Raw genomic sequence first — 13267 nt, 5'->3', positions numbered from 1 at the left:
GTGTGTGTGACAGCTGCACATTTGTAATACCAATCACTGCATACCTGTTCAGTGCACCTACCTACTTGACCGCATGCAGTGTTATATACCAGTCACTGCACCTGTTCATGGTACCTGTGTGTGGGACAGCTGCACATTTGTAATACCAATCCCTGCATACCTGTTCAGTGCACCTACCTACGTGACCGCACGCAGTGTTTTATACCAGTCACTGCACCTGTTTACGGTACCTGTGTGTGTGACAGCTGGACATTTGTAATACCAATCACTGCATACTTGTTCAGTGCACCTACCTACCTACGTGACCATAAGTGTTATATTATATACCAGTCACGGCACCTGTTCACAGTACCTGTGTGTGTGACAGCTGCACATTGTATTGATACCAGTCACTGCATACCTGTTCACTGCACCTGTGTGACTGCACATTGTATTAGTCAAGTCAGTGCATACCTTTCACTTTATCCCCCCCAGTATGGGCAAAACAGGCAGAGGCAGAGGCAGGCCACCCGGCAGGTCTGTTCGAGGTCATGCTGTTGTGATTTCGTGCGGCCCTGGATCAAAGTACAGTGTTCAGAAGGCGCGTGCCATCAACCCCCAAGATTGTCAGGACGTAGTTGACTATTTAACACAGAACACCTCATCTTCCTCATCTTCCTCAGCTTCCGCACGGAAGTGTGACATATCTTCCTCCTCCAGCTCTGCTTCTGGCACCCCAGTTAACACTCAGTCGGCCGCCACCACCAAAGTGCCATTACCCCAGGGCTCAGCGGTGTGGAAATTTGTGTGTGTGTCTGTCTCAGATGAGAGCGATGCCATCTGTACTCTCTGCCACCAAAAATTGAGCTGTTGAAAGACCAAGACCCACGTAGGGACAACTTCCTTACGAAGGCACATGATGACAAAGCACAAACTGCAACCGAAAATCGGAGGTTTGAGCCATCACTATTTATAATATCAATGTAACATTCAAAGCCTTATAAGATATATGAAATAATTAGCATCAAACACGGGGCTTGGTGCGCTTAAAGCGCTAAAACAATTTTACTGGTACTAACTGTCAGTAATTAGCAGAAACCGTGGTAGCAGTAGCACAAGGCTTACATGTAAAAAGAGGGTCTGGAAAAAAGGGCACCAGATGTAGCCGATAAACATGATTTTGGTTATAAAAGGGAGCCAGATATAGCTGATAAGCATGATTACATTTATAAAAGGGTGCAGTATGTAGTCAATAAACATGTTTTTGTTTATAAAAAGGTGCCTGTTTGTAGCCAATGAGTACAATTCTGTTTACAAAAGGCACCTGATGTAGCCACTATTAGAATATAACCCTAGTCCTAACCCTAACCTTAACATTTCCATGATATAGTTGCTATAAACATGACATAGCCAATATAAAATAACGGGTGCCCTTTTCACCAATTATAGCCCCTAATTTGGGCAAATATCATTTAAATCTATGTCTATGGATAAAGATTTGAAATGTTTGAACTTACTTGGCTAGGTTGTTCATTCCATTGAGACTGTCAGCATCAACCTTTGCAATCTTGTTACCATCAAGGTGCAACTCAGTTAAAGATGCGGGCAGGCCTAAACATGGGTTAAGACAGTTAAAACCATCCAGTGGGATATATACATTCATTCAATTCATTTCAGCAACCCTCAGCATCTGCATGCAATTCATTCAATTCATTTCAGCAACCCCCAGCATCTGCATGCAATTCATTCAATTCATTTCAGCAACCCCCAGCATCTGCATGCAATTCATTCAATTCATTTCAGCAACCCCCAGCATCTGCATGCTTCGATGCATAGAAGTGTTTCCCCAAAATCAGTTGGTGAAACTTTACAGCTTGCGGCCCACTACAAAATATCCCTCTATGAACATTTAATCAATCCCTTGTGAATAGATATATGGGCCATTGCAGACTCATGAGCTATTTGCAAAGAGTTAAACATTAAAGCAGTGTTTCTCAAACCTGTACTCATGACTCCCCAACGGTGCATGTTTTGCAGGCAACCTCCCCTATGCACAGGTGGGGCAATTAGTGTCTCCGCTACATGGAATCCACCTATCTGAGACACTAATTACCCCACCTGTGCTTAGGTGAGTTGCCTGCAAAACATGCACCATTGGGGAGTCGTGAGGACAGGTTTGAGAAACACTAATAATACTGCATCATCTTGGAATCATTTTCATCTCACTGGAAATCCCAGCCCAGGTAAAAAAACAGGCTAATATTGTTTAAAATTATGTTTAAAAAAAGGAGTTTAAAAAGGAAATACCATTTATTTAAATTAAAGGTTTATATTAACACACATCTGGTTGTCATCAGCAAGATTCAGTGATTGATGGGTAGTGTTGTTCATCATGACCTTGTGATCACGGAATAGCCATGATTCACAAGCATTTTTTCCCTATCCGCCGCCATGATCCGATACTGTGATCGAGAATCGATCACAGAATTCAATCACGGATTTGGCCATGGTTAATAGCCGTGATCATGTAAAAATATCCGTGATTAAACCCAGTTGACTTTAGCGGTCAATAGCAAAGCCCCCTTACCAGTGGTGCTCAGCAGAGCTCGAATATTCGAGCTCTTTTTCAGCTATTCGAGCTCGGTATTCGAGCTCCGAATAGCTGCAGCTATTCGAATGGGCTATTCGCGTACACTCGAATAGCCCATTCACTATTCGAGCTATTCGAGCAAACGGCGCTATTCGAGCTCGGTACCGAGCTCGAATAGCGTCATAGCCCAGATTGATGTCCTTAGAGCCAATCAGAGGGCTCCCAGGCCCTCTGACGGCAGCCAATCACAGAGGGGGACCCTGGCCAGCCCCTACCCTATAAATAGCGGCCGCCATGTTACGTTTCTCCGTCCTTGCCTGAGACTTGCATAGAGAGAGAGTTGCTCCTTTGTGCTTTGGCTTAGCAAGAGCTTTATTGTGGTCATTTACCTAGCGTTTTTGCTCACATACACCTCCTATACACACCTATATTGTTGTTAGTTAGTTAGACATTGTATTTTAGTTAGTAGCTTTTGTGTTACATAGAGACAGGCCAGCTGCTGCAGGCTTACAGCTTTAGGCCTCAGGGCCTGCCTGTGTGGGCAGCTGTCCTCCTGTCCTCTGTTTATTTCTCTCATCTATACCAGTATTTCTGCTGTCCTTTACTACTGATTGTATTAGTATTGTAGTTATATACTGTAACTGTACTAGGACACTCACTGTCACTGTTCATAGGCTACTAGCTGCTCCTGCGTGTGTGCACTCACTGTCTGTGTACACACTACACACACTCTATTTCCAAGTTCTGATAACTGATTGATTATTGTAATTGAATATTGTAATTAGTTAGTTGTACTCACTGTTACTACTTACTGTACTAGGAGTCTCGGACACTCAGTCACTGTTCATAGGCTACTAGCTCCTGCGTGTGTGCACTCACTGTCTGTGTACACACTACACACACTCTATTTCCTTCTGATAACTGATTGATTATTGTAATTAGTTAGTTGTACTTACTGTTACTACTTACTGTACTAGGAGTCTAGGACACTCAGTCACTGTTCATAGGCTACTAGCTCCTGCGTGTGTGCACTCACTGTCTGTGTACACACTACACACACTCTATTTCCTTCTGATAACTGATTGATTATTGTAATTAGTTAGTTGTACTTACTGTTACTACTTACTGTACTAGGAGTCTAGGACACTCAGTCACTGTTCATAGGCTACTAGCTCCTGCGTGTGTGCACTCACTGTCTGTGTACACACTACACACACTCTATTTCCTTCTGATAACTGATTGATTATTGTAATTAGTTAGTTGTACTTACTGTTACTACTTACTGTACTAGGAGTCTAGGACACTCAGTCACTGTTCATAGGCTACTAGCTCCTGCGTGTGTGCACTCACTGTCTGTGTACACACTACACACACTCTATTTCCTTCTGATAACTGATTGATTATTGTAATTAGTTAGTTGTACTTACTGACTGTTACTACTTACTTACTTACTGTACTAGGGACACTCACTCAGTCACTGTTCATAGGCTAGCTCCTGCGCGTGTTTGCGCGTGCGTGCACTCACTGTCTGTAGTGTACACACACTAAATTTACTTGTGATTACTACTGATTATTGTAAGTTGTAACTGCTAGTTGTACTTCCTGACTGTTACTACTTACTTACTGTACTAGGGACACTCACTCAGTCACCTCACCCACCAACCCACTCCATTAAAGTACCCCACTTTTCACCCGCCCTTTTAAAAAACTTTTGTCTATACGCCCAAAACATCGAAGATGTCTGGAAGTGGCAGCCAGCGCGGTTTGGGCAAGGGGAAGGGCAGCAAGGGAATCAGGAGGAGAGGGAGCAGCATTGTGGCAAGCCGCGGGCGCAGGCGCGCCACCATGCACAGTTCCGCAGCAGCAGCAGCAGCAGCGTCAGTGGCTAACATTCCTCCCATAGCCATTGGCCGTGGACGCCTTGGGCGCCGCCCAGCAGGAGCATCTGCAACTCACGCTGCAGAGACACAGCAGCAGCAGCGTGTAGCACCTGCTCCGATTTTCCTCCAGCCGGGTCGGAAACGTCCCATTGAGGAAAAGCATGCAGACACTGTGGTGCAACTCATGACGGAGGATGAGCAGCCCACCATCAGCTCTGCATCTGAGGCCTCCACCCTCACCACCACCACCACCACCCCTGTTCGCAGCAGCCGCCCAGCAGGGTCTGGGGAGGAGGCCAGTTCACCGTCACTCGCCGACCTGTCATTCAGCAGTCTTTTGACCCCAGGCATCATGAGTAAATTGTCTGCTGTTGTTGGCGATCTTGAGGAGGAGATGCTGATGGGCACTTTGGGGGATGAGGGATTGGACAGCAAGACTGTGGCGACAGTCAAGCAGCCCATCCATGCATCAGGAGAGGAGTTTGGGGGGTCCTCATCCCAGCAGGACATGTTTCAGGAGGGGGAGGATGTTGATGACCCGGTGACAGACAGAGACTGGGTGCCACCACCTCCAGGGGATGTCGTCCTCAGCAGCTCTGAGGAGGAGGATGCTCTTGTGGGCCTTGCAAGGAGGCGCATCATTGCAAGCATTGGCAGCAGCAGTAGGCAGGTCCCACAGCCTGCTGGTGTCTCAGGCTCAGCAGCAGCAGCAGCAGCATCTGCCAGTACCACCACCAGCCGCACCCGAGCCCCCCAAGCCCCCCCCCAAACCACCACAGGGAGACAGGCAGCAGCGCTTCCATGCCGTAGGGGGATGTTTCTGTCACCAATCTGGCGCTTTTTCACCATGCCCACAGTGTACAGCAAGTACGCCACTTGCAACCACTGTCAGCGGAAGTTGAGCAGAGGTGCAGAACTTTAAGCTCGCTCATCAACCACCTTGCTGCGAAACATTTCCACCAGCATCAGGAGTTCCAGAGGCTGAAGGCATCTGGTGCTGGCAGTGGCACCACACCCATCACTGCACAGCCTTCAGCAGCAGCAGCAACAGCAGCCACCCGCCCTCCTGCTCCTCCAGCAGTACCAGCAGGAGTGCGGAAACGCACTGCTCCTCCCCCCTCTGCAACTCCTGCCGCCGACACTGAGGCCTGTTCTGGCAGCCAGTCCTCAGTGGCCTCCTCCGCTGTGTCTGCTGATTCCCGCGCCAGCAAAAGGCCACGCCAGAGCCTTTTGAGCGAGTCCTTCCAGGGGGTGGTTAGGGCTCTGCCTCCCAGCAGCCGCCGCGTGCGGCAGCTGAACGGCTTGCTGGCACGGGCCATGTGCTCCCAACTCCTGCCGTACACGCTCGTGCAGGAGGGGAGCGACATTCGTGCGCTTCTTGCTTGCGCAGCCCCAGACTGGCAGCTCCCCAGCAGACACTTTTTCTCCCGCAAGGCCATTCCTGCACTGCACCGCTTTGTGATGGCCAATGTGGAGCGAGGGCTGGAGCACGCGGTTGGTGAAAGGGTCCACGTCACCATGGACTCCTGGAGCAGCCGCTTCGGGACAGGCCGCTACCTGTCCTTCACTGTCCACTGGGTCAACTTGGTGGAGGGGGTGAGGATGGGAGAGCAGCAGCGGGCACAGCAGCAGCAGCAACACAGTGGGTGGTGCCACCCCGCAGGGTCAGGGGAACTGCAGCAGGTTCCTCCGATCCTCTGCCATCCTCCGGCACACCTGGCCAAACCCCCCGCCTCAGCAGCAGCGTGAAGGCCCGCCACTGCCAAGCGTTGCTGCACTTGGTTAGCCTTGGGAAGACCAAGCTGACGGCAACCCATGTGTTGGCCAAACTCCAGGAGCAGGAGAGGATTTGGCTGACCCCCAGAGGCCTCAGAGTCGGAGAGGTGGTGGCCGACAATGGGGCCAATCTGGTTGCCGCAATAGACAGGGGAAACCTGACCCACATCCCCTGTCTTGCCCACGTGCTGAACCTGGTGGTGCAGAAGTTCTTGCGCACCTACCAGGGGATGGGCGAACTGCTGGAAATGGCAAGGAACGTTGTGCGTCACTTCCGGCGCTCGGCTGCAGCCTGTGCGAGCCTGGAAGACGTGCAAAAGGAGCTGGATCTGCCACGCCATCGGCTGATCCTTGACGTTCCGACTCGCTGGAACTTCACCCTGGCGATGTTGGAGCGTCTGGTTGAACAGAAGCGCGTTGTCAAACAGTACCTTGCCCTGGCCACTGTTTCCGCCGCTCAGAGAAGGGACAAGACCAGCAACATCCCGTCCATCGTCCCCGATGATGACTGGAGGCACATGCAGCAGGTGTGCTTAGTGCTGGCTCCCTTTCTGCAGGCCACTAACATGGTGAGCAGGGACCATGCTATGGTCTGCGAGTGGGTGCCCCTGGTTTGTCTGCTGAACAGGGCCCTCGATGCTTTGCTGGAACAGGGAGCGGCAGCCTTGGACCAGCAGGAGCGACAAGCAGCTGCACAGTCCACCTCTGAGGGGGAGGAGGAGGACTTGGTGGAGGTCCCTGACCTTGCTGCTGATGAGGGGGATCAGCACAGTGCAGCTGAGTTGGTGCGGGGGTGGAGAGAGGATGAGGCTGACGAGGCAGAGGAGGAGGATGAGGACAGCAGCACTGCCGTCGATGTGCCAGCAGACGTGGCCCGCCTCTTCCCAATGGCAGCGCACATGCTGACGTGCCTGCGCAGAGACCCCAGGGTGATCCAGATGAAGCAGAGGGAGGACATCTGGATCAGCATGATGTTGGACCCACGCCTCAAGGGGAAGTTGAGCCAGTTCCTGCCGCCTGCAGGAGGAGACCCAGCGCAACAAATAAGGAGCTTGCAGCAGGCCCTTGTTGAGCGCTTGGAGGAAGCCTTCCCCCAGCCTTCCACCCCCACTGTCCAGCAGCCAGCACAGAGGCAGCAGCAGGTGCCTGCATCCAGCAGCAAGCGCCCCACAGACCTGCTGTCTCTCAGCCATGAGCTCTACAGGACTGTAGAGGCTCCGGCAGCAGTGACTAGAGAGGAGGTGCATGCAGCAGCATCCTCCACCGGTCACAGCCAGCGCCTGACCCGCATGGTGGCTGACTACATGGGGTCCTACAGCGGGCTTGACAGCGATGCCCCTGTTGATCCCATGGAGTATTGGGTCAAGCGCCTGGAGATCTGGAGCGAGCTGGCGCAGTACGCCCTGGAAGTGCTGTCCTGCCCCCCTTCCAGCGTGCTGTCCGAGCGCTGCTTCAGTGCAGCTGGTGGTGTGGTCACCGAGAAACGCTCACGTCTGTCTCACAAGTCTGTGGACAGACTGACGTTTCTCAAGATGAACCAGGCGTGGGTGGAAGGCGAGTTCCTGGCCCCTGTTGTCGGCGAGAGGGGGACATGAACTGGCTAAGAACCATCGTTAATGTGCCTTACCACCCTTTACCACCTCCTGGCTCCTGCTCACTAAGCCAGCCTGGTTCACTTTGACTATTACGTCGCCTGCAGCCACACATTTTACACCTACAGTGGGCTGCTGTGTACTGCCCTTCTGCTGTCTGTCTGTGTTTCCCACTGCCAGGGTACACAGATTTACCTTCTGCTGCCACTCTGCCACCAGCTATTACGTCAAACAATAGCTGCTCACATTACTCCTCCATTCCTCCTGCTGCTGCTGCTGCTGTCTGTCTGTCTGTGTTTCCCAACGCCAGGGTACACAGATTTACCTTCTGCTGCCACTCTGCCACCAGCTATTACGTCAAAAAATAGCTATATCTGTGTAATTGGTTGTAAAACCAAAACTACAAAACCATAAAAAAAAAAAAGGTTTAATTTTTCTGAGGTGCCCGGGTTGAAAACTGTGTTGTCCCAGTTGTGTATTGGACACAATGTGGGCTGCACGACCGCTGTCTGGGACCTCCTGCCTGCTGTGTTTATTTACAGCCCTGGTATCACCGCTAGGTACCAGGGCTATTATGTCACGCTGCCTGCCTGCTGCCACACTCACACTACTCCTCCATTCCTCCTGCTGATGCTGCTGTCTGTCTGTGTTTCCCAACGCCAGGGTACACAGATTTACCTTCTGCTGCCACTCTGCCACCAGCTATTACGTCAAACAATAGCTGCTCACATTACTCCTCCATTCCTCCTGCTGCTGTCTGTCTGTCTGTCTGTGTTTCCCAACGCCAGGGTACACAGATTTACCTTCTGCTGCCACTCTGCCACCAGCTATTACGTCAAAAAATAGCTATATCTGTGTAATTGGTTGTAAAACCAAAACTACAAAACCATAAAAAAAAAAAAAAGGTTTAATTTTTCTGAGGTGCCCAGGTTGAAAACTGTGTTGTCCCAGTTGTGTATTGGACACGATGTGGGCTGCACGACCGCTGTCTGGGACCTCCTGCCTGCTGTGTTTATTTACAGCCCTGGTATCACCGCTAGGTACCAGGGCTATTATGTCACGCTGCCTGCCTGCTGCCACACTCACACTACTCCTCCATTCCTCCTGCTGATGCTGCTGTCTGTCTGTGTTTCCCAACGCCAGGGTACACAGATTTACCTTCTGCTGCCACTCTGCCACCAGCTATTACGTCAAACAATAGCTGCTCACATTACTCCTCCATTCCTCCTGCTGCTGCTGCTGCTGTCTGTCTGTCTGTGTTTCCCAACGCCAGGGTACACAGATTTACCTTCTGCTGCCACTCTGCCACCAGCTATTACGTCAAAAAATAGCTATATCTGTGTAATTGGTTGTAAAACCAAAACTACAAAACCATAAAAAAAAAAAAAAGGTTTAATTTTTCTGAGGTGCCCGGGTTGAAAACTGTGTTGTCCCAGTTGTGTATTGGACACAATGTGGGCTGCACGACCGCTGTCTGGGACCTCCTGCCTGCTGTGTTTATTTACAGCCCTGGTATCACCGCTAGGTACCAGGGCTATTATGTCACGCTGCCTGCCTCATTGACTGCCTGCTGCCACACACTCATCCTCCTCCTCCTGCTGCTGAATTTACCTCCTGCTGTCTGTGTGTTTCCACTGCCAGGGAGCACATACAATGGCGCTTCCAACATGCGTGTGCCACAAGCTATTTGTTACGCTCAAAAATAGCTGCATTTCTGTAAAAAAAAAAATTTGAAAAGAGAAATAAGTGAAGAAGAAGACGATATAGAAGAAGATGAAGAAGAAGAAGATGAAGATGATGAAGAAGAAGAAGATGAAGAAGAAGAAGATGAAGATGATGAAGAAGAAGAAGATGAAGAAGATGAAGAAGATGAAGATGAAGAAGATGAAGAAGAAGAAGATGATGAAGAAGAAGAAGAAGATGAAGAAGATGAAGAAGATGAAGAAGAAGAAGAAGAAGAAGATGAAGAAGATGAAGATGAAGAAGATGAAGAAGATGAAGATGATGAAGAAGAAGAAGATGAAGAAGAAGATGAAGATGATGAAGAAGAAGAAGATGAAGAAGATGAAGAAGATGAAGAAGATGAAGATGATGAAGAAGATGAAGAGGAAGAAGAAGATGAAGAAGTTGAAGATGAAGTAGATGTAGAAGAAGAATAAGAAGAAGATGAAGAAGATGAAGAAGATGAAGAAGAAGAAGAAGATGAAGATGATGAAGAAGAAGAAGATGAAGAAGAAGAAGATGAAGATGATGAAGAAGAAGAAGATGAAGAAGAAGATGAAGATGATGAAGAAGAAGAAGATGAAGAAGATGAAGATGAAGAAGATGAAGAAGAAGAAGATGATGAAGAAGAAGAAGAAGATGAAGAAGAAGATGAAGAAGAAGATGAAGAAGAAGAAGAAGAAGAAGATGAAGAAGATGAAGATGAAGAAGATGAAGAAGAAGAAGATGAAGATGATGAAGAAGAAGAAGATGAAGAAGAAGATGAAGATGATGAAGAAGAAGAAGATGAAGAAGATGAAGAAGATGAAGAAGATGAAGATGATGAAGAAGATGAAGAAGAAGAAGAAGATGAAGAAGTTGAAGATGAAGTAGATGAAGAAGAAGAAGAAGATGAAGAAGATGAAGAAGATGAAGAAGAAGATGAAGAAGATGAAGAAGATGAAGAAGAAGATGAAGAAGAAGATGAAGAAGATGAAGAAAAAGAAGATGAAGAAGAAGAAGATGATGATGAAGAAGATGAAGAAGAAGAAGACAATATAAAAGAAGAAGATATAGAAGAAGATATAGAAGAAGAAGATATAGAAGAAGAAGATATAGAAGAAGAAGAAGAAGAAGATATAGAAGATAAAGAAGAAGAAGAAGAAGTATATACAGTACTGAACAAATTTCTGGACACAACTTCTCTTTTCAACTTTTTTTTTTTAAAGGAACATCCCCACATAATCACTTGCTGTTGTTACTTGGAAAAAAAGAGGTTTCTTGCATCATTCACCCTCAAAACAAGTGTTGGAAGCTATTTAAGGCCATTTCGAATAGTCAGCTCGAATAATGAGCTCGAATACCGACTCGAATAGTGAGCTCGAATTCCGAGGTCGAATCGAATAGTAAAAATTATTCAACTCGAATATTCGACTGATCTCGAATAATTTACTATTCGAATTCGACCTAACTCGAATTTTGAAAAGGGGTATTTGAGCACCACTACCCCTTACATGATATAAACACAAAATTTGCAGGATATGTTAAGTAGAACACTGGGAACAAGGGATTTTTTTTCCAAAAAGACCTCATACTTTTTGAGAAAATAGATTTTAAAGGTTCAAAGGAAATTTCAAAGGAAAAAAGTGTACATGTAAATGCGGTAAATACATTAACTGTCATTACCGTATTTAAATGTATACTATTTCCCTTCGAACCTTTAAAATCGATTATCTCTAAAGATAAAAGAGTTTTTTTGATTTTTCCCTTGTTCACACTGTTCTACTTAACTTATCCTGCAAATTTGGTGTTTATAGCATGTAATGGGGCTTTGCTATTAACCGTTTAAGTAGTCGGGTTTTGGCGGGATTTAATCACCAATACTTTTTCATTGGAAACTATAAATTCGATTTTCTCAAAAGCTATAAAGTCCTTTAGAATTTTTTTTAAGTTGTAGCCACTGATCACCTTTATAATCCATGCAATTCTGGTGATTGTAGTAGGTATGAGGGCTTTGCTATTAACGTTAAAGGAAAATCCGGATCACCGCCGTGAGTCGAATCTGGAAGTACATTTCAAATCCAGATCAAAATCACGACTTATCTGGATTTTGATTCAGCCACGGCTGAATTCGGTCGAATACGTGATTGGGGGTATCCGAGCATCACTGTTGATGGGTGATGGGATTAAGGTCCTGTGTGTTGTGGCCTGAGTACATCAAGCAAATCGATGTGAGTGTAGGCACAGATCTTCCCTGCAAAGGGTGTTAAAGAGAATCTGTATTGTTAAAATCGCACAAAAGTAAACATACCAGTGCGTTAGGGGACATCTCCTATTACCCTCTGTCACAATTTCGCCGCTCCTCGCCGCATTGAAAGTGGTTAAAAACAGTTTTAAAAAGTTTGTTTACAAACAAACAAAATGGCCACCAAAACAGGAAGTAGGCTGATGTACAGTATGTCCACACATAGAAAATACATCCATACACAAGCAGGCTGTATACAGCCTTCCTTTTTAATCTCAAGAGATCATTTGTGTGTTTCTTTCCCCCTGCAGCTATCTTCCACTGAAGTGTCAGGCTGTTTCTTCCTGTAGAGTGCAGACAGCTCTCCCTGTATGTAATTCCTCAGTATGTGAAAGCCCAGCCAGCTCAGAGGAGGATTTATCCAGCTTGTAAAAGATAAGAGAGAAGAGAGAAGCTGCCCTAATCTAAATAATACACAGGCAGTGTGCAGAGAGGAGCCTGGAGGGGGGAGATGCATCACAGAACCACAACACTGAAGAACTTGGCAGCCTTCCAGACACAGGCTGACAAGTCTGACAAGAGAGAGATAAGTTGATTTATTACAGAGATGGTGATAGTAGAACGTGCTGCAGTAAGCCAGAACACATTAGAATAGCTTTTGGAACTTGTAGGATGATAAAAAACAGGATGCAATTTTTGTTACGGAGTCTCTTTAAAGCCAAAAAAACAGATGGCACTGTTCCAACACATCAAAAATCCACTCCAGAGTCCTCCTGTAAACACTGTGTGATATGCCTTGATAAAGGGGTACCGTATATGACCTCAAAACAAACGCTGGATTGTTTTTATAGTGGATGAAAAAATGCATTAAATGCTGTCTGGCAAGATGGTCATTTTTTGAATTTTAGTATCAGGTGTTTGAGGGTTGCCACAAGCATGAGGGTTGCCACAAGCACAAGGGGGCAGGTTTCCACTAGGAGCACTTTGAACAGTTTAGTCTGTGCAGTGCATTTTTTCTGATCATAAGGACACAGACAATACATAATTTCTAATATAGGTAGTCCCCGGTTAATCAAAGATATAGTGTATATATATATGTAGTTTCATTCTTAAGTAAAATGTTTATGTAAGTCAGAACACTGTGTGTGTTCACAAGTGTGCCACAAGTGTCCTCCTTTGTGCCTCTATAGACCCCATCATGAGGTTCATGACAGTAGTCTTTCATATCTCAGGTGTTGGTAACCTGGGGACTACTTGTAATAAATATGATTCTTGCTGATTCACAAAAACACTGGTCATTTAATTGCATGATTTGCCTTTCAGTCACCAAAGCTTGGTTCACATTTTTAGTTATGATTGGCCAATTACTGGCTAAGTTCTGCTCATAGTTTTCAATATCAGTTGTTGATCCACCTACTACAAGGAGGTGGTAAAATTGGTCAGTATTTAGCCAATAATAATTGAGTGTTGAGTGTGGACCTTGTTCCCTTTCACCAATCAAAGA

At 46.8% G+C, this 13267-nt stretch overlaps 1 protein-coding gene across 2 annotated transcripts in view; it reads right to left on the bottom strand.

Annotated features, from left to right (window-relative positions):
* The window catches only part of DCN (decorin), a 146285-nt gene that overhangs the window by 44000 nt on the left and 89018 nt on the right, over positions 1-13267 (bottom strand). For both annotated transcript variants that reach the window (XM_068276814.1, XM_068276815.1), the window contains one exon: positions 1497-1590. In XM_068276814.1, the coding sequence (XP_068132915.1) occupies positions 1497-1590 (94 nt within the window). The remainder of the gene's footprint in view (positions 1-1496; positions 1591-13267) is intronic.

Source organism: Hyperolius riggenbachi, chromosome 3, assembly GCF_040937935.1.
Source record: "Hyperolius riggenbachi isolate aHypRig1 chromosome 3, aHypRig1.pri, whole genome shotgun sequence".
In the NCBI taxonomy this organism is placed as follows: Eukaryota; Metazoa; Chordata; class Amphibia; order Anura; family Hyperoliidae; genus Hyperolius; species Hyperolius riggenbachi.
This window is presented reverse-complemented; position numbering and strand designations above follow the sequence as displayed.